Source organism: Pollachius pollachius, assembly GCF_949987615.1.
Source record: "Pollachius pollachius genome assembly, chromosome: 17".
Taxonomy (NCBI): domain Eukaryota; kingdom Metazoa; phylum Chordata; class Actinopteri; order Gadiformes; family Gadidae; genus Pollachius; species Pollachius pollachius.
The window spans coordinates 9,763,022-9,784,350 of NC_136950.1; the positions used below are offsets into that span (position 1 = coordinate 9,763,022).

Genomic DNA, 21,329 nt, shown 5'->3' on the forward strand with positions numbered 1-21,329 from the left:
AACAGCATTTTAATGACTTGAGAGTGAGGAGGGCTGTGCAATGCTTCCCAATACCAGATACCCAATACCACTGTTCTGTGATCTCTGGTAGAGAGATCCATTCTGCATCGTTTCCTTTAACTGCTGCTGAGTGGGGCCCTAAAAGAGAGTATCTGGGGGAAACTTTTATGGTGAAAGTCTAGTGAGTTTTTCCGTGTGTCAGAGATAATCCTTGTTAGCCTGCTAGCTCAAGGTATTGTCATGCAGTGCCGTGGTGTGATGCCAAGATCAGCAGAGAGCTAGCTAACCACCCAGCGTTTCCCGTCTAGAGGCCTTATGCTAATCTCCATGGGCCATACTTTCCTCGCAACCATCATTGTTCTGCACGCTAGCTGGGTGGGGGAAATGAAGGTGGATTTCCATATTCAGTTCCCCCACACATCTAGTGTTCAGAACCAAGATAGAACGAAGATGGCCCCTAGGTATATCAGGTCCCGTAGAAAACCTTCAGATAGAGGTAGGATGTCTGTTGGGCATCTGTGAAATTGATCTGTGTAACTGCTTCGTAGTCTTCTGTCGGAGCCTCCCTCCTAACCCTAACTCTTCATGAGAAGCTATCTGGTTTGTTGTTCACCCATCCAGTTTTCGGATCAGTTGCTTTCCTACACACTTTGTTCTATTTAGTCATTTTGAAGCTTTTATCCAAAGCAACCTAAAATAATTAATGTCATTAAGGAGCAGGAAGGGGTAATGGGCATTATGCTCTTGGATTTATAAGCATTGAAATATTTATAAAGGAGATGATTCATAGCCACGAGCAAAGTTCTATTCACTAACTCATTACTTAGTCCGGAACAATGTGTACAGGAAATTTATATTACAGGCTTGTTCTCCCGCACAAAGGTATATAAATTAACGGGTGTTGTTTTGTTCCCTGTAAGTGCCATTGTATAAGAGTGTCTCCTCCTTATAACTTAATGGAGAATGTTCTCATTACCATTTCCCAGAGACTCCTTCTCCGGCCCACTAACTGCAGAGCTAACTGGTCCCTCTTGTAGATAACCTGGCAGCCGTCGCCCCCGCCGGCCGTTCACATGATCGACGAGCGGGAAAAAATAGACGGCTAGCAGAAAATAGATGAGCCGTTGAACGTAGCAGAGGAGGGGCCGCGGGGGAGAGCTAGCCCGGCTGGAGGAAGCAGAGTTCCTCTGACTGCAGAGCTTTATGGGTGGTGATTCAACATGCCCCCCTATGTGGCTGGCTTGTCTGGACCCCATGGAAGCAAGGGTTCCTTCCTTCTTAGCTTGTCTAGCCTGTATGGAGGTATGGGTTCTTAGCTTGTCTAGCCTTTATGAAGGTGTTGGTTCTTAGGTTTTCTAGACTGTCTGAAGGTACGGGTTCTGGGCTTGTCTAGAGTGTGTGAAGGCATGGGTTTCTAGCTTGCTCGACTGTATAAATGTATGTGTTATTGGCTTGGCTAGACTGTATATAGGTTAGGGTTTCTAGAAGAGAAACGTTTCTCACTGTAAGTGCAAGGTACTACATGTCATTAAGGAGCAGGGAGAGGTTGGAGGGCATCTTGCTCTAGGATTCCAGCAGGTAGACTGTCAACATTGAGGATCGAATCCAGCACCTTTCAGCTGGGAGTCATACACTCTTACCACTACACTATCCGTCACCCCGCCCCCCCCATCAAACTCAGATGTGGGTCATAAGTATCTAGAATAGAGTTCATTTACCCCTGGGCTGGTAATAATTGACTATACCAGATGGCCAATTACAAATCAAAAGGCTTATTTTTTTCAACCTGGAACATCCGCCTCTGCTCTGAGAGGAAGTGGTGTTGTTGTTGATACTGTTACGTCAGCCAGTATTTTGTCGAAAAGGGTCAGCATCAAGAGACCTGCTTTGCCATAGTCCTGAAATAGTCCACCAGATGAACGGCTGCGGTGATAACCAGTCCTCCTCTCTTTGAAACCGGCCTGGGAACCCGACCAGACAAACAGGAAGAGGCCTTTTCTATTTGTGGTTCCTTGGGACGTTGCAGGGCTTGGGAGATGGTCAAGCACTCGTGCGCTGTCGCAGTCAGAGGTGCGCTGATGTGTCGGACCTTTCATGGCTGATGGATACTCATCCCGGCGCTCACACAGAGAGACTTGATCAAATAAGATTTATTTTCCCCTTCTATTTATTAAAAAATACCAAGCACGGAAGAAACGTATTGGCAATGGTTTGCTAAGTTATTTCTGTGGTGGTTCTGTGAACTTGCCTGCATCTGGAGTGTGGAACCCAGCCTACACTTTCACGTTTTACTAGCTAGTCTTAATGCTGCAATTTGCTGCACAACCCTAATGAACCTGAATGCAGCAACAGTGGTATGGAGGAATGTAAAGTGGGGGCCCTTGATAGTGCGTCACGCTCCCCTACTGCTAGCGCCGGGGCCAGGTGTAGCCTGTAGGATTGAGCGCAGATCGATCGGGGTGCTTGAGGTGGAACAACGTGCAGTGGTTGATTTATTGGCAGACCTCCTAATGGATATCAGCGATGCGTCGGGACATCTGCAACAGCAACAGTGCGGCTCTACACCACCGGTGCCCGGTCAACGCTGCGTGCCGTAGCGCAGTTTACATTAAATATTCATAGTCTGAGAAGAGAGCTGAGGAGCGTGTCTCCTTCTGCCTCCTCCCTAGCTCCACCTCCTGTCGACTTCAGGTGGAGGCAACCACCTAAACGTGGGGGGTATTCAGATTGAGAAGGCTTCAGTCATCCAGGCGGGGGGAATGTTTGGTTGGGATTGCTCTGCTCAAGATAGAAAAGGCTTTGTAGAAAAATTAAAACAAACACAATTCTGAAGTGGCCCCTTTACGCTCTGTCAGGTGGATTGGAGCAGCGATAGGGTGGAGGAGGTAAAGGAGTGAGGGGTACGCCTCCATGTGAAGGAGCAGAGGAGGAGCAGGAGAGGAGCAGGGAGGATCTTATGTTTAGGAGGTGGTGCATGAGGATATTTCATGACACGTGTTCTCTTCAGAACTGCCAGGTCATTAGGATTCCTAAGTGATGACGCACGCTAGGGATCAATAGTAGACGAGGAGGAGGAAGAGGTAGTGGGGAAGTGGAGGCGGGAGAGCAGGGAGAGGAGGAGCAAAGGAGGAGGAGAGATGAGTGAAGGAGGAGGCGGGGAAGGAGGTTGAAGAATGGGGATCCGAAGAGGGTGGAGAAGTGGAGGAAGTGGAGGGGAGGAGGTGGGAAGAGAGGATGCTGATGAGGACAAGGAGAGGACGAGGAGGTGGAGAGGCATAAGCAGTAGCCTACCCCCTCCTACCTTCATAGAGCGAGAGAGAGTGCTTTCATTTGGGTGGAGCGTCCCTCCCTCCACCATGTGACTGCATACGTCCACCTCCAAGGACACTGCGACCGCCACCAGGCCCAGCTGGGGGGAGGGCCTCTCGTGGGGGGCTCCATGGAACCAGCACCCCCTCCTGCTAGGGGTAGATGTATTCAGTCATTGTCAGATACTGCATGGCTTGATACCATATGCTAATGAGGCGTGTGACATCGAAGGCTGCGGTGAATAAAGGGGGGGGGGGGGGGGGGTCATCTTGACATAAATTGAAACCTACTGCATAGAGATGAGATTATTTAACATTGGAGATACCGCCGTTTGATAAACAACCATCCATGCTTATCCCTCTCCAGCCAATCCTGAGGGTTCTCTTGCACCGATAGTGCCAAATCAGGGCTTCTGATGGGGGACAGGACAGGCTTCCTGCTCGAGGGGGTTGTCAAGCTGGGGTGAGGACATTGGGGATCGCATCGAGAACCTGGGACCTGGTAGTCAAGCACCTTTGCCGAGATACGAGTTCCCAGCCCCCCCTTCGTGTACCTTTCTACGGGAACTTGTTAAATTTGAACTTGTGATACGTCCGAGCCCTAACAGGCTTGGGGGCTCCTGATGTTCTTGTTCCTACTTCATGTGTGTCCTCTGACCGAACGCTGGCCTGGATTCAGGACTTTACTCTGCAGTTAAGTCCTGGGGACCGCGTGCTGCTGCTGAAGTGGTTGTGTGTGCGTTTGGCAGGACTATAAACATTTCATTTGTTCTGTGCATTAGGAAGGTCGAAGATGATCCTGTCGGTAGGTCAGCGGTTATTAAGTCGCTGGTTAATATTCAGGATTTACGGTGGGTGTCGTTATTATAGATAAACACTAAACCTCAGAGCACATGACCTGAAAGCTCCACCTCTACGGCAGAGCAGGGACACGGGGAGCAGTGTAAAATACCTCTGTTCATACAGTGGAGATAAAACATACATTAGCTTTATTATTATTTGATGTGAGCATCGTTTATTGTAGGAAGTCATAGCGATTCATGTTGCTGTGTTTTGTGGGAGCTGTATTTAGGATGGGGTTAAAGCTTGTGTAGGCCATTCGGAGAAACCAGCCAAAGTAAGCTAGACTTTGAAAGTCTCAAAATGAAAACATATCACCCCTCCCTTCAGGCCGTCCTTTTAAAGACACTCCCCCGAACCACGACTAGCTTGATAGGTCTGCCTAGCCTTGGGGAAGACTCCGCTCAGGCCCGATGAGGGCAATGGCAGAGTGAGTGCAGGACAGGCAACAGAGTGGGTAGGTAGACAGGTAGGCCCTCTAAACATTTTATTTGGGCATGATGTGATTATTTGATGGTCCTATCACAGGCCGGCGACAGCCACCAAAACTGGATTGCCTACCCTAGCTTTAATGGAGTCATTCACTGTGTTTCTTTCATTTATTCATCAAACTTCCCTGATGACTCACTGACAAAACACTAATACTCATAACTGACACTCATAGCTACACATCATACAAATCCAGTCTATGGATTAAAGCTTCGGCTAAATTAATGAATTCTAAATAATTAATTTAAAAATCACTGCAGTATCTAAAAGGCATTCAGATGCGATGGTTTGGTGTATGATTATATTTATGATATGCACTCTGCTATTTCTCTCTCTCTCTCTCTCTCTCTCTCTCTCTCTGTGTGTCTCTGTGTGTCTCTCTCTCTGTGTCTCTTTTTCTCTCTCTCTCTCTCTCTCTCTCTCTCTGTGTCTCTCTCTCTCTGTGTCTCTCTCTCTCTCTCTCTCTGTCTCTCTCACTCTCTGTGTCTCTCTCTCTCTCCCTCTCTCTTTCTCTCTCCCCTCAGACCAAACCAGTGGCGTTCGCTGTCCGTACTAATGTCCACTACAGCTCAAGTCAAGACGATGACGTCCCGGTGCCCGGCATGGCCGTTTCCTTCGAGGCTAAAGACTTCCTGCATGTCAAAGAGGTGCGTTCAGAGCTATAGTAGCCATTGGTACCCTCCGGTTGGACATTCAACTATTCATTGATTGATTGATTGATTCTGATCTGTATGGGCCATACGCTGCCGATACATTTTTATTTTACTGCAGTTTTCTACGTCTGGATTTTCTCTTTCTCTTCTTCTCTTACATTTTTGATTTGAAGTATTGTATTATGAGTAATTGTTCCTATCCATATGTAATCACGTTGTTTAACACACGGTTCGGGGATGTGTGGATGTGCTTTGGCCTTCAATTCGCCTCCCTGTGGATGTTGGTATCCACTTCCAGTTGACGTCTGTCTCTGCTGCCTGTGCAGAAGTTCAACAACGACTGGTGGATCGGGCGGCTGGTGAAGGAGGGCTGTGAGATCGGCTTCATCCCCAGCCCTGTCAAGATAGAGAGCTCCCGCCTCCTGCAGGAGCACAGGGCCAAGCAGGGCAAGTTCCACTCCAGGTAGCCTGCACCTCCTTCACCCCCTCATTCTTCTCCTCCATCTCTTCCTCCTCCGTTCCTTCCTGCTCTTCCTTCTACTCCTCCTACGTCTCCTCCTCCACATTTTCTTCTCCTCCTACTCTACCTCTCTTGCGTCTCCATCCCTCCCTCCTTTCTTCTCATCCACCACCTCCTCCTCCTCCTCCTCCTGTTCTTCTTCCTCCTCATACTTCTACTTCTCTTCCTTCTCCATCCCTCCCTCCTCTTTCTTCTCATCCATCACCCTTTTGTCTTCTACATTCACTTAGTTTGCCACACCGTCTTCCACCTCCGCCTCCTTTACCTAGTCTCTACACCATCCTCCTCCTCCAGCTTCTCTAACTCCCCCTCTACCTCCTCCCTTTCCTCCCTCCCACTCTCATTGCCATGTTCTTAGTTCTCAACGTCGAAGCATTTGGTCCTGATCAAGGACAAACATTATTTTTATTGTATTTACCATAAATTTAACTTAGATTTACGTTTCCACTTTATCTTGACTCTTTTTCAGTAAATTGGGAGCGATTTCCTCAACTAGTTTAGGGGAAGTGATTCCTAACTCTCGGAAATCCACGCCACCCTCCTCTGGTGAGTCACAACGAGACCTTCTGCTCCGTAACACACCTGACCTGACAGACCCCCTCTGTAACCGTAACACACCTGACCTGACAGACCCCCTCTGTAACCGTAACACATGTGACCTGACAGACCCCCTCTGTAACCGTAACACACCTGACCTGACAGACCCCCTCTGTAACCGTAACACACCTGACCTGACAGACCCCCTCTGTTCCGTAACACACCTGACCTGACAGACCCCCTCTGTAACCGTAACACGTGACCTGACAGACCCCCTCTGTAACCGTAACACACGTGACCTGAAAGACCCCCTCTGTAACCGTAACACATGACCTGACAGACCCCCTCTGTAACCGTAACACACGTGACCTGACAGACCCCCTCTGTAACCGTAACACGTGACCTGACAGACCCCCTCTGTAACCTCAACACACGTGACCTGACAGACCCCCTCTGTAACCGTAACACGTGACCTGACAGACCCCCTCTGTAACCGTAACACATGTGACCTGAGAGACCCCCTCTGTAACCGTAACACAACTGACCTGAGAGACCCCCTCTGTAACCATAACACATGTGACCTGAGAGACCCCCTCTGTAACCGTAACACATGATCTGAGAGACCCCCTCTGTAACCGTAACACGTGACCTGACAGACCCCCTCTGTAACCGTAACACGTGACCTGACAGACCCTCTGCTCTGTAACATGTGAGCCAACAGATTGTTAACATGTCTTCAGTTGAAGCCAGGGTAAAAACAGCTACTGCAAAGTCATTTCATTGTAATACTTCCCCTGCACATTATGTTTGCATGAAACACTTATTTTCTGTCTGTGAAATGTGGTTGTTTAACTGTGATGTTCTGATCCATAATCCTCCTAATCTACAGTCCTGCAGAGCTTAGAGGCGGAGATGCTCCTCCTGACAGCTGCTTGTATGTGTGTGTGTGTGTGTGTGTGTGTGTGTGTGTGTGTGTGTGCGCGCGTGGGTGGGGTTCTCTATGTGATGGTTCTTTGTGATGGCTCTATGTGTGTGATCCTATTGGTGATGGTATTGTATGTGAGGGTTCTATCTGTGATGGTTCTATGTTTTGGACGGTTCTATGGGTGATGTTCTGTGTATGGTTCTATGGTGATGGTCCTGGCTGCACGTGGTTCTATCTTTGATGGTACTGGGTGCACGTGGTTCTATGCGTGTGTTTCTAAAAGTGATGGTGCTGTATGCATCTGGTTCTATGCATTGTGTTCTGTGCATGTGGTTCTATAGGTGACAGGACTTGGTTCCTGTGATTTTATGCGTGTGGTTCTACATGTGATGTTCTGTGCATTCTATGTGTGATGTTTCTGGTTGTGGTTCTAGCGTTTGACCTGGACGCTACTGGTCTAGAGGGCGAGGAGGCACCCAGCTCCCCTAAAGCCAGCCCCAGCACCCTGTCCTCTACGCTAGGTAGAGAGAAGAGAATTCCCTTCTTTAAGAAGGTAACCACATCCTCCGAGCCCCGCCCACAGCGCCCACTCCAGCCAATCCGCTGTCTCTCTCTGCCCAGCCGCACGGCCAATCACAAACAACCGCCCACCGCCTCGCTCCGTGTTCCTTTCTGCGTCACCTTCCTGGAGGGCTAGTGCCGTTAACGTGCTAGTCTTTAGCAAGCTAGTGGTTAGCGCGCTAGTCGTAAGCATGCTAGTCTTTGGCACGCCTTACTAACCTGTTTTTCTCTCTACCCTCTGCGTCTCGTAGCCAGACTGAAGCATAAATCGGTAAGTTCTGGTCCGGTAAGGCTCCGCTCTGGTCTGCTGTTGTTGTAATAATGTTAACATTATTACATTATATTATTACAATGTTAACATTATCATATTGTTTCATTTTACTGTTATAAAGTATTATACACTAAATTACATTCGACTTGTATTAGTACAAACAGTATATATTAGTTAATAGTATCAAATCCTTGATGTAATAAAGAAGTTGAGGTAAGGGAGAGGGATGGTGAAAGAGGGAGGTGGGGAGGGAGGGAGAGTGGGGGAGAGAGAGCTTGACAAGAAAGGCGGTCAATATTGACAATATCGAATATCAAAATATTTACATATCCTTAGGATTGCATCGTGTTTATGTTGTGACTGACTACAGGAAGATACACATTGACCTCAGACACTATGCTGACATCACGAGCTGTGTTGTCTCAATGCCTGATGCATGAGCTCTGTGTGTGTGTGTGTGTGTGTGTGTGTGTGTGTGTGTGTGTGTGTGTGTGTGTGTGTGTGTGTGTGTGTGTGTGTGTGTGTGTGTGTGTGTGTGTGTGTGTGTGTGTGTGTGTGTGTGCGCGTGTTCTGCTCATTAATAACTTATCATGACATCATCTCTGGTTCCAAGCTTCCTTTAGCTTGTTTCCGCTTCATGTAAAGATACGGATCTACCACTTTATATGGAGGAACACTACTCTGCTCATTCAGAATAGAATATTGCTCACAATATAGTCTCTTAAACATGTAAGTCTCTAGTGACTATATGTTAAACATGTCGTTAAGAAACGTTTACTGTACGTTACTTTTACCTTTAGTAGTTTAGCACTTTCTCGGATGAGACTTCCAAGTGAGGCTCAGAAAACGCAATACTGGAGTAGCTACAGGGTCCTTGTCAGGCACCAACAGGGGTCCCAAGACCTGCACAGAGTGAGGGACTGTGGTCCAAAGACCACCGGGACAGAGTGAGCGACTGTGGTCCAAAGACCACCTGGACAGAGTGAGGGACTGTGGTCCAAAGACCACCGGGACAGAGTGATGTGCCAATAGGTGTCTCTAGGCGTCCCCTTGGCAGAGCCTAGAGTAGCTGTATGAGTTACACCACAGTATCAGTAGCTGTATGAGTTACACCACAGTATCAGTAGCTGTATGAGTTACACCACAGTATCAGTAGCTGTATGAGTTACACCACAGTATCAGTAGCTGTATGAGTTACACCACAGTATCAGTAGCTGTATGAGTAACACCACAGTATCAGTAGCTGTATGAGTAACACCACAGTATCAGTAGCTGTATGAGTTACACCACAGTATCAGTAGCTGTATGAGTTACACCACAGTATCAGTAGCTGTATGAGTTACACCACAGTATCAGTAGCTGTATGAGTTACACCACAGTATCAGTAGCTGTATGAGTTACACCACAGTATCAGTAGCTGTATGAGTTACACCACAGTATCAGTAGCTGTATGAGTTACACCACAGTATCAGTAGCTGTATGAGTTACACCACAGTATCAGTAGCTGTATGAGTTACACCACAGTATCAGTAGCTGTAGCCTTCACCGAGGAACATGGAGACATGTTCACATCCAACACGTTCCTCCTCAGAGTGATTTCCGTCTGAACACACTGGGCTCCACAAGGTCCAGAATGCTCTGCTTTCACCTCAATCTAATCTGCTGTGGCCTCTTTTTGATATGCACTCCTAAAACATCTGAAACATTCAGAAACATTCTAGAAAAGTATAGAATCTTTCAAACATTCTAGAGGCATTCTAGAACACTGAATGCTTCTAGAAGAAGTGTTTTGAATGCTTCTTGAAGCAATGCTTTCATGCTTCTAGAACATCGTTCTGAAAGCTGCTTGTACTGTTTGTATATATCAAACACACAGTGTTTGATCTAATAATTAATAATAATAATGATAATTTTACCCATTGACCTTAAAAGGAAGTTAAAACAGTGTGTGTGGTGTTTGTTGAAGTAGTTATAGTCCAGGTGTCTTATTACACAGTTCATAAACCTCTTGGCTTTAAATTGTCAGCCCGTTACCGTGCCGACCACTCAGAGTGATTCATGATGCTGTCTGTTTACATTTATAGCCATGAGAGTGTTTAACTGTCTTCTTCTGCTCTCCTCTGTCCCGCCTTGTCTTTCTTTCCTTTTCTCTTCTCTCCATCTCCTCTCCTATTTTCATCGTCTCTGCCCTCCTCCTCCTCTTCTCCTCTCCTCCTCTCTCCTCCTCTCCTCTCCTCTCGCTCTCTCGTGCCTCCTCTTCTCCTCTCTCCTCTCCTTTCCCTCTCTCATGCCTCCTCTTCTCCTCTCTCCTCCTCTCCTCTCCTCTCCCTCTCTCGTGCCTCCTCTTCTCCTCTCTCCTCCTCTCCTCTCCTCTCCCTCTCTCGTGCCTCCTCTTCTCCTCTCTTCTCCTCTCTCCTCCTCTCCTCTCCTCTCCCTCTCTCGTGCCTCCTCTTCTCCTCTCTCCTCCTCTCCTCTCCCTCTCTCGTGCCTCCTCTTCTCCTCTCTCCTCCTCTCCTCTCCTCTCCCTCTTTCGTGCCTCCTCTTCTCCTTCTGCCAGTCGGAACACGTTCCTCCCTATGATGTGGTGCCGTCCATGCGGCCTGTGGTTCTGGTCGGTCCGTCTCTGAAGGGCTACGAGGTGAACCAGAACACAGACCACCCAGACCCTAACGCAAACCTCCCAGACCCTAACACAAACCCCAAAAACCATAACACAGACCACCCAGACCCTAACGCAGACCACCGAGACGCTAAAACACACCCGCTAGCCCCCCCCGGACACTAACACAGACGCCCCCAGACTCTAACACAGACCCCCTCTGCTCAGGTCAAGAAAGGACCCTTAGTATATTCCTTGATCAAAGGAGTTCCTTCCTTTGATTAAGCAATATACTAATCCATTACTTACTCAAAGCTTCACAGACCACATAACACGCCATGATAAATGTGGTATTATGATTATTGATCCATCCTAGATCTATCATGAATTTGAGCTAGTCTGGATATCTGGCATAGTTAAAAGAGCAAAGGCTCACTGTCTACGCGGACCCCTAGAACAGACCCTAAACCTAACCCAGAGCCCTCCTGGTCCAGAACAGACCCTATCCCAGACCCCAGACCCCAGACCCGAGTCCTAACCCTCGTCTCGTCTCGTTGAAAGGTGACGGACATGATGCAGAAGGCGCTGTTTGACTTCCTGAAACACAGATTTGAGGGAAGGTAGGTTCACCGTGCAGCGGTCCTTTATTTACCCCCCTCACTCTCCCTTTCTCCCTCTTCCTCTCTTCTCTCTCCCCCTCTCCCCCTTCATTTCTCTCTCTCTCCCTCCCCTCTTTTCTCCCGCCCTCTCTCACTCTGGTATTTCCCTTTCCCCTGGGGCCTGGTGAGAGAGTGTGTATCTGTGTGTGTATCTGTGTGTTTGTTTGGTCAGGGAAGTCTTCTTTAAATAGTCTAGGGTCCATGTCCTTAATAGGCCATGATGGGAGAGGACTCTCTTCACTCTCCCCTCGCTCCTCACTTCATTCCCCTTCTATCTATCCCTCTACCTCTCTTACTCCTCCACAAATCCCTCCATCGATCCTCCTGTCTCCATTCTATCTTTCCCTCCCTCTCACCCATTCCTCTACACTCCTACCCTGTCCCTCATCCCTCCATCTCTCTCTCCCCCTCCACCCAATAGGCGTCCATCTTGTTTCTCCACCTGGACTCCAGTCAGGTTCAGCAGCTCACTCTTCCCTTCTTCTCTTTCTTACTTTCCAACACCCAGGAGTGTTTCTGTTAATGTCGTTGGCTCCCCACCCTCCTAACCGCACTGGAGTGTTGTTCATGTTGTTTGGTTGCTCCCCACTCCCTGCTTATGCTTGGGTTCAACACCGCTCTACTGTTCACCATCCCGAGATACCAAGAGCAGCTAGATAGAACAATTAACTGATTGACCAATCACCTGGTTCGAATGCTAAGTTGAGCTATGCTTCACTATGTGCTTTTTAGGAATGCAGCACTAGACACTTTTACCCTGAGTGACCATCAGTGAATATAGGTAAGGTCATGAAGGAGCAGGTAGAGGGTCTTGCTCTAGGATGCCTACAGATAGGCCGAGGACTTTGGGGATCAAACCCAGAAGCTTCCAGTTGGGAGTCGAACACCCTAACTGTAGTCCTTCCTGCCACCACGTCATTATACTGAGTCCATAATGCTTGGTTCTCTGTTGTCTCCTTCTCCTCTCGTTCAGGATCACCATCACCAGAGTGACGGCGGACATCTCTCTGGCCAAGCGCTCGGTGCTGAACAACCCCAGCAAGCACGCCATCATCGAGCGCTCCAACACGCGCTCCAACCTCGGTATGTGTCCTGCACCCACCTCCGCCACCACTACACAAACAAGGACCCGGCCAACATCTGCCGGTTCCCTTCTGGATTTCAGGAGGCAGCATGTGTGGAGAAAAAGAGAGGGGATTTAAAGGAAATATACGATGGACTGTTCACATTGATTATGATTACCCCCCCCCCCCCAAGAATATAAAGGATCAGACACTATGATTTGAGGGTTCGAGACCAACTCAAAGGAGGTGATGGGTGGGGGGGTGGATTCAAGAGGGATGATGTCATCCAGGCTCAAAGAGCAACAGTAGTGAGGCCATAGCTTGAGCACCGCATGGCTAAAGCACAGGCCTATTTTTGCGATGACAGACTTTGTGGTTTGTTCTTGATTAAGATGAATAAGATGGTCCCCCCATCTTATTTCCCCTGAGGCTTTTCAACAGCATCTTTTTCCAGTGTGTTTTACTTGGTGGGCTTTAGGTTTGGAGCGGTCCCTAGCTTCTGAATGCTGGGCTTATGTAATGTTCTCCTGAGGTCATGCGTTTAACTCCTGGCTACCCAGGAACCCCCCCCCCCCCCCCCCCTCCCCCAGACAGTACAGGAATGTGCCTGAATCAAGTCTCTCATATGCAGCAAAAGTGGAGCAATCAGGACCCAATGTATTCTACAGATTAAAACCACATGGAGGGCTGTGAGGTTCGCCAGGGGCTGGGGTGACTCAAGGCGTACACGCTGGTGGTGAACGATACACAGTTAATACTATTGTGACATTGTAAGGAATTTTAAAAATCAACAGCTCATCCAACATTTGGATTGGAATTCAACACACCCAACAAACAATGATCAGGGTGAAGGCTTGCGCTACGACACCCGAGTAGTTAGGGTGATATTTGGATGTTCAGCACTCCGTGTGGTTCTCCGTCCGCACAGCCGAGGTCCAGAGCGAGGTCGAGAGGATCTTCGAGCTGGCCCGGACGCTGCAGCTGGTCGTGCTGGATGCAGACACCATCAACCACCCCTCCCAGCTGGGGAAGACCTCCCTGGCCCCCATCCTCATCTATGTCAAGATCAACTCCGTTAAGGTGAGGACCGGGGGGGGGGGGGGAAGGGAAGGGCTGACCCCTGACCCTCCCAGTCCTGTATTCAACATGAGTCCTCAGTGCTAAGTCCACCCAGCTCAAACTATTTCATCAGGATCCGCCGCCGCTGTAGCTACACGTATGGGAAGACGTCCAAACCCGAGAATTAAACCCTAACAATCTCTCTGCAGTAGACAATAATCCGGCCAACCAGGGCTGTCTAGAACTAGGACACATATTTGATATATTCAGGGAAAACATTGTTGCGTCTGTGCCGCTGTTGTATTTCAATGAGGTAGCACAACATTGAGGTGAGTGGTGAGTACTTGCTGGAGCCGGTTCCCCCCTATTACTCAGCTATTCCGTGACGGTGGTTTTAAAAACATGCCTGTCACCTGACACTTTTATCTCAATAGATCAATAGATACGCTGGTGTATCAGTCACACAGCACTAAAAACAATGACGTTTTTAATGAAACTGATCTCTCTCACACTTCTCTCTCCTCTCTCACCTCTACTGTCTCACCCTTCTATTGCTGTCCACTCCTGATACAAACTGCCTCATCTTCAAAGTTCAAAGTTCAAAAGCTTTATTTGTCCAAAATGTTGCCATATTAGAAAATTGTCTTTGATTGAAGGCAGTCTGAGAGCCAGGAGAATGGAATTGGTCTTCCTTTCCACTGCTTGAGTGTGCAAGCCTGAAAGCTGTTTTTGTTGGATGCTGGTTATCTTGCTTGCCTGCTTAATTATCCTAGCCAGTTTTCCCTTGCATCTGCTTATTAGGAAGCTGTACCAAGATGTAATGTTGAAGGAGATGACAGATTCGATCAGTGTCTGATAAACCGTTAATAAAATGTCCTTTCTGACATCGAACCCTTTCAGCTTCCTCAGGAGACACATGCGTTGTTGGGCTTTTTTGTTAACTTGATACTTGAAATCTTGCTGTTACTACTGTTGTACAATGGGTAAGCCACGTCGTAGTGATGACCGTTTATCTTGCTGAGGTGTTAATTGTCCCCTGACCTTTACCCTGTCCCCCCCAAGGTCCTCACCAGGCTGATAAAGTCCAGGGGGAAGTCCCAGGCAAAGCACCTCAATGTCCAAATGGTCGCGTCCGACAAGCTATCGCAGTGCACTCCTGTGAGTATAGCAGCGAACACAAACACGTTACCTAGACACATACATGTTAACTACACACGTACACGTTACCTACACACGTACACGTTACCTACAAACATACATGTTAACTGGGCACATATACACGTACCATCCTCACTTCAGTCGTACCATATTAACACCATGCTAACTACACACGTACCATGCTAACACCATGCTTTCTCCACACGTACCATGCTAATGCCATGTTAACTTAACACAAACCATGCTAACACCATGCGTACTTCACACGTACCATGCTAACACCATGCGTACTCCACACGTACCATGCTAACACCATGCTTTCTCCACACGGACCATGCTAATGCCATGTTAACTTAACACAAACCATGCTAACACCATGCGTACTCCACACGTACCATGCTAACACCATGCGTACTCCACACGTACCATGCTAATACCATGCGTACTCCACACGTACCATGCTAACACCATGCGTACTCCACACGTACCATGTTAACACCATGCTGACCATGCTAACTCTACCAGACCGTGCTATTCCCGCATCCCTAACACTCTTTCTTTATTCACTCTTCATTAAAGACATAAAACCCAAGTTTCACCTTGTTTCAATCTACATCCCCTTAAAGGGTAATTCCGGTGTAGAATGGATTTGGGATATATTTTGTATGATAACGAGTTGAAAAGTTTGTTTTGGAGCACAAAAACCGCATACAGACGCTTTCTTCAGTTGGCTGTTTTTAGCCGATTCTATCAAAATGCTATAAACTTGGAACGATGGAAGCACTGGTTATGGTAAAAACTAAATCGCTATTTTAAACCACTTAGAAGGCTAAAAGTAGCCCGAAACTTCTTTGGTAGTATAATAAGGGTCTTAACATATAAAACGAGGCATCGAGAACTTTGTAAGTGTACAGATTGTTTATTAAAAAGGACATTTTATAAACACAATACCATCAGTAGATCACCCGTCAACGCCATTTTGTTTTTAAGACTCAATAAGTAGATTGGCGAACACAGAGCTTGCGTGTTGCTGACGGATGTCACAATCTCTGTGTTCGTCAATCTACCTATCGAGTCTTAAAAATAAAATCCACTGATGGTATTGTGTGTATAAAATGTCCTTTTTAATAAAGAATCTGTACACTTACAAAGTTCTCGATGCCTCGTTTTATATGTCAAGACCCTTATTATACTACAAAAGAAGTGTCGGGCTACTTTTAGCCTTTTAAGTGGTTTAAAGTAGCGATTTAGTTTTTACCATAACCAGTGCCCCCGTCGTTCCAAGTTTATAGCGTTTTGATAGAATCGGCTAAAAACAGCCAACTGAAGAAAGCGTCTGTATGCAGTTTTTGTGCTCCAAAGCGAACGTTTCGACTCGTTATCATACAAAACATATCCCAAATCCATTTCACACCGGAATTACCCTTTAAACAACCTTTTGTGATGGTGATTTTTCTTAACATACGCCTGTCAGACATACCTATAGCCTCCCCAGCGCTAGGTTCAGTATAACCCCCAGCCCCACCAGGCCATGCCTCTCCTCGTGGTGCTGGATGTGTGTTCTCTGTGTGCTGACCTCTCGTTCTCGGCCCTCTGGGCCCCAGGAGATGTTTGACATCATCCTGGACGAGAACCAGCTGGAGGACGCCTGCGAGCACATGGCCGACTACCTGGAGGCCTACTGGAAGAGCACCCACCCCCCCAGCTCCAGCCCTCCCCAGGAGCCCCTGCCCGAACCGGAGGAGGAGCCCCTGCCCATCAGCCCCCCCACTCCCACTGCAGGCTTCCAGGTAGACCACACACCCCCCCCCCCCCCAAAACCAATCATACTGACCGTACCATCTCATTCAGACGTTTAGGTTCAGGAGTAAGGTTAAAGAGGGTTACGTTTAGGCATCAGGTTAGACATGTCTTAGTTTAGGATTTAGGTTGGAGGTGGTTAAGTGTAGGTGTTAGGTTAGAGGTGGTTAAGTGTAGGTGTTAGGTTGGAGGTGGTTAAGTGTAGGTGTTAGGTTAGAGGTGGTTAAGTGTAGGTGTTAGGTTAGAGGTGGTTAAGTGTAGTTGTTAGGTTAGAGGTGGTTAAGTGTAGGTGTTAGGTTAGAGGTGGTTAAGTGTAGGTGTTAGGTTGGAGGTGGTTAAGTGTAGGTGTTAGGTTAGAGGTGGTTAAGTGTAGGTGTTAGGTTAGAGGTGGTTAAGTGTAGGTGTTAGGTTAGAGGTGGTTAAGTGTAGGTGTTAGGTTAGAGGTGGTTAAGTGTAGGTACTAGGTAAGAGATGCCTTAGTTTAGCTGTAGGGTTAGTGATGGTTAAGTTTAGGTACTAGGTAAGAGATGCCTTAGTTTAGCTGTAGGGTTAGAGGTGGTTAAGTGTAGGTACTAGGTAAGAGATGCCTTAGTTTAGCTGTAGGGTTAGAGGTGGTTAAGTGTAGGTACTAGGTAAGGGATGGTTAGGTTTACGGATGAGGTTAAGATGTTGTGCATTATGTCTGTGTTGTGTCTGAATATGTATGTTGTGTTTGAGTCACTAACCAGTACATGCTCCCTTCCTGCCTACGTTGCTCTCCTGATGGAAACTGACAGATAGATATGGGCAATGCTTCTGATGCTTCTGAATAGTTCTAGGGAACTCAGTGGTAAGTGGGGCTGTTACGTGCTGTGCTGGAGTCTTTAAAGAACCCCTAGACATCCCCGCTGCTGGGCCGCAGCCTCACCAACGGTTCTTGTTTGTAATCGGTTCAATCAGCGCAAAGCGATGTAACGTCCCATGACATCACCCTGGACACATTTGAGCCAATCGCCAGCGGCGCCTGAGTAACATGTTGATTGGGGATTTTTCTGTGGTTTCATTGGTGTGAACATGGAATCTTACCTTCAGCCTCCAGTGTTATCACAGTTAGTTTTTGCTCCTTATAAATTTATGCATTAGAAAATGATCCTCATTGTGGTCATCCGAGGGCCCACTTATGACATTAGTGTTGAAAACCGCGGCTGGTAATGTTTGATGTGTTCATGGTCCTGCATGTGGCCTCCCAGTGTGCAGTGGGTTTGTTGTGATAGGTTGCTGTGTTAGCATGTGTGCTCGCTGGTTTATTAGCATATTTTAACCAGCATGTGTTGCTATCTTCAGAGCGGAGGGAGCGAGCAGAGAGCAGACCGGGGAGGAGGAGGAGGAGGAGGAGGAGGAGGAGGAGTGGAAAGGAAGGCCTCAGATCATCATCATCATCATCATCACCAGCAGCAGCAGCAGCGGCAGGAGAGCCAGGAGCAGGCCGACGGAGAGGAGGAAGAGGAGGAGGAGGAGGAGGAGCATAATGAGGAGGAGCGCCCCCTGAGGACAGACTCCTCCAGGAGGCCTCAGCACGTCCACCACCGCTCCTCCACCGGCCGCGCCGACCAGCCACACCATCACCACCACCACCATCACCACGGCAACAGCAGCCGGGCGCGCGGCCTCTCCCGCCAGGAGACGCTTGACTCAGAGACCCCCGAGAGCCGGGACTCCGCCCACATGGAGCCACGGGTGCAACCCCACCCCCAGCCACACCCCCGACAGCCCCGCCATCAGCAGGAACAGGAACAGGAGGAAGAGGAGGAGGAGGAGGAGGAGGAGGAGGAAGAGGAGGAGGAGTGTGAGGACGGTGGTGGAGGTGGAGGACGGTACAGGGACCACCACCACCACCACCGCCGCCGGGGGGGAGGGGTGGAGCGTGAGCAGGACCACAACGAGAGGAACAAGCAGCGCTCACACCCCCAGCCCCGTCCGCGGGACCCCCACCACCACCACTACTGTGAGGGGGGCGGGGCCTCCCGGAAGAGAGGCGAGGCAGGGGATTGGTCTAGAGACCCTTACATCCACCAGTGACCCAACCAACAAACACACACACACACATACACACACACACACACACACACACAGACACACACACACACACACACACACACACACACACACACACACAAAGAAACGCACAAACACACACAAAGATTCTACACACACAAACAACAGACACAACCCACATAAACATACAACACACACAACCTACATAAACACATACACACCTACAACTTAAACAACATACAGAACCCCCATGCACACACATACAACATGGACAATTACACACACATACAACATACACAAACTTACACACACATTCAAAATACACACCCATGCAAAAACATACAAGATTAAGATACACAAACATACATATCCACTCAACATATATATATATATATATATATATATATATATATATATATACATACAGGGTGCGATTTGCCGGTGGGGATGGTGGGGATTATCCCCCCCTTCTGGTTTACACGTCCTACCCTCTGCTGAATTATTTTTATCCTCGGTGGGGATAAAAATTATCCCCCCCACCCAAAGTATTTTCACCATTACATCGTAATAATTAACAACCAAAATACACAGGGTCCGTCTTCATTTTGAAACATTTTAAAATGTTTCTCAAAATTATCCCCCCCTCTGGTTTATCACAAATCGCACCCTGTATATATATATATATAACATTTTAAAACATAAACAAACAACAAGCATATACACACTCAGACATAAATACAAACATAAAAACACATGCACTTACATAAACACACACGGATTGAGTGTGACAGGGCGTCCATTTTGTTTCCACTGTGCTGCTACTTCCTGTTTCCCCCCTGACCCCACCGAATGCTTCCTTTGTAAAGACTGTTGCCAGGCAACGGGGATATTTTATTCTATAGACACAATATACTAATATAAATGTGTGTATCTATGCATAGACATTGTGGTTTATGTGTGGATATGCATGGATATTTTGAAATATGCATATTTTAAACCTGTGTTTGATAAAGCATGAACAGAGCTGAACTTCTCCTGTGCTTTCTTGGTGTAAGGGTTGAGCTTTAGGGTTGTCTGTTGGTTTCAGTGCTAGGGTTTGGTTGAAAGGTTTGGTTTCTGGTTTCAGGATAGGGGTTTTATATTAGGGTTAGGTTTGAGGGTTTGGATATGGGGTTAGGGTTTCCTATTAGGGTTAAGGCCCAGACACATCAGGGTGGCCGTCTGACAATGTCAGGCCGTCGGTGGGTGTCTGCGGCCGATTCAGCATGTTGAATCAAGAGAGGGAGCCCGTCGGTCAGAGATATCCCTCGGATTGGCTGTTCAGCTTTAGCGAATCAATGCAAGAGAGACGGAAGTGAGTAAAGCAGCAAACAGGGTCGTCAAGAGGGCACGCACAAAGAAATTGTTTCAATTTTCCCCTTTATTTCATCAGATCATTAATTATTTTCACAAATTCTCGATTATAATTAGCTGTATCATGAAACCGTTCTGCTTTGTTCAATGTGTCTATATCCACAGTCCTAGGTTTTCCGGAGTCCCTTTTGAAAGACAATACAGACCAGCGCAACCTGCTGGTAGGGAGAGATATTTCCTCTTACGCAGGCGGAGAATGTTTGTGCTAGTTGGCCGATGGCGGTAGTCTTTGCTCTGTGTTCCAGTGCAACCTTTTTGCAAAGAGGGCTACGGTTTCTCTTTATGGCTGGTTTTAGGGTTGGGCTTCCCCGATTATGGTAAGGTTTAAGATTCTGGTTTTTGGGGGTTGATTTTAGGGTGATTTTAGTGTTAGGCTCAGGCTTGGAGTTTAGGTTTAGGTTTAACGATTGGTAAAATACCTTATTCAGAAGCATATTCGATTGGCTTCCTTTAATTCGACTACTGATGTGAGGACCAGCCAGGTGAGTGGGTGTTGCTTTTCACAGAACATTACATTTCAATTTCATTGGTCTGATTTGATTCTTATTTTCAGATATTTTATGTTGTTTGTTGATTAGGTATCTTCATCTCCACCTGAAGACAAACCAACTTCCAGCTCTGCACAAGAAGTAATTCTTGTATTTTTCTAATGGCTCCACTGGGGGTACATCAAATAAAGAAAACTAGAAAATAATATTTGTCTAACTCCATTACCTCTACTTCAGTTTCTCCTTTTATTTTCACCTTAGTTTTATGTAGCCCTACTTTTTTTTTCAATACATATTTTAAAAAGTTATCTTTTGCTATATTCAGGTGATTTTTATTTTCAAATCAACTTGGATCAAACTTCAAAAATATTGATAGCTAATTCAGACATTTCTTACCTGAGTTGACACCTGAAATGTTCCCTTTACTTCTTCAGCAGAGAGACTTTTCTCTCATCATCACAGCCGTAAATAAAACTCAGTGTGCTGCTATAACGCAGTGTCCAGGCTATTCAGTGATTCTCTGAGGTCCATGTGTTCGATCCATGTGTTTCAGCAGAATATAAGAACTACGCAATAAAGGCTTGGAGTGGAGACAGGAAGATCTAGGACTAGGATCTGTTGCTCATATTTTCTTTGTATGCGTCTATATTTCACAAATAATGCCATATAATGCTTATACTTTATATTTCTATACTGCATTGGCTACTACTGTCCTCTATACTACTGACATTTTTACTGCTTTACTTTACATTATTAATTGCTTTAAACTACTATAGTTTTGACCATTATACTATTATACTGTTCTTCTAAAAGTTACACTACTATACAAGACAATATTGCGCCTGTACTTGACACTGATGCTACTATACTTTATACTACTTTATATCAGGGTCCTGGCTACAGTCCAAGGTGTTACTGTTCTTTTTACAGGTGCAGTTGTGAATGTAGTTG

At 47.1% G+C, this 21,329-nt stretch overlaps 1 protein-coding gene across 2 annotated transcripts in view; it reads left to right on the forward strand.

Annotated features, from left to right (window-relative positions):
* The window catches only part of cacnb2a (calcium channel, voltage-dependent, beta 2a), a 54,767-nt gene extending 35,292 nt beyond the window's left edge, over positions 1 to 19,475 (forward strand). For both annotated transcript variants that reach the window (XM_079754854.1, XM_079754855.1), the window contains 11 exons: positions 5,162 to 5,284; positions 5,617 to 5,753; positions 6,280 to 6,356; positions 7,707 to 7,825; positions 10,662 to 10,742; positions 11,265 to 11,323; positions 12,336 to 12,445; positions 13,355 to 13,506; positions 14,548 to 14,643; positions 16,248 to 16,433; positions 17,767 to 19,475. In XM_079754854.1, the coding sequence (XP_079610980.1) occupies positions 5,162 to 5,284; positions 5,617 to 5,753; positions 6,280 to 6,356; positions 7,707 to 7,825; positions 10,662 to 10,742; positions 11,265 to 11,323; positions 12,336 to 12,445; positions 13,355 to 13,506; positions 14,548 to 14,643; positions 16,248 to 16,433; positions 17,767 to 18,501 (1,875 nt within the window). In that variant the 3' untranslated portion in view covers positions 18,502 to 19,475. The remainder of the gene's footprint in view (positions 1 to 5,161; positions 5,285 to 5,616; positions 5,754 to 6,279; positions 6,357 to 7,706; positions 7,826 to 10,661; positions 10,743 to 11,264; positions 11,324 to 12,335; positions 12,446 to 13,354; positions 13,507 to 14,547; positions 14,644 to 16,247; positions 16,434 to 17,766) is intronic.
* The last annotated feature ends 1,854 nt before the right edge of the window (positions 19,476 to 21,329 follow it).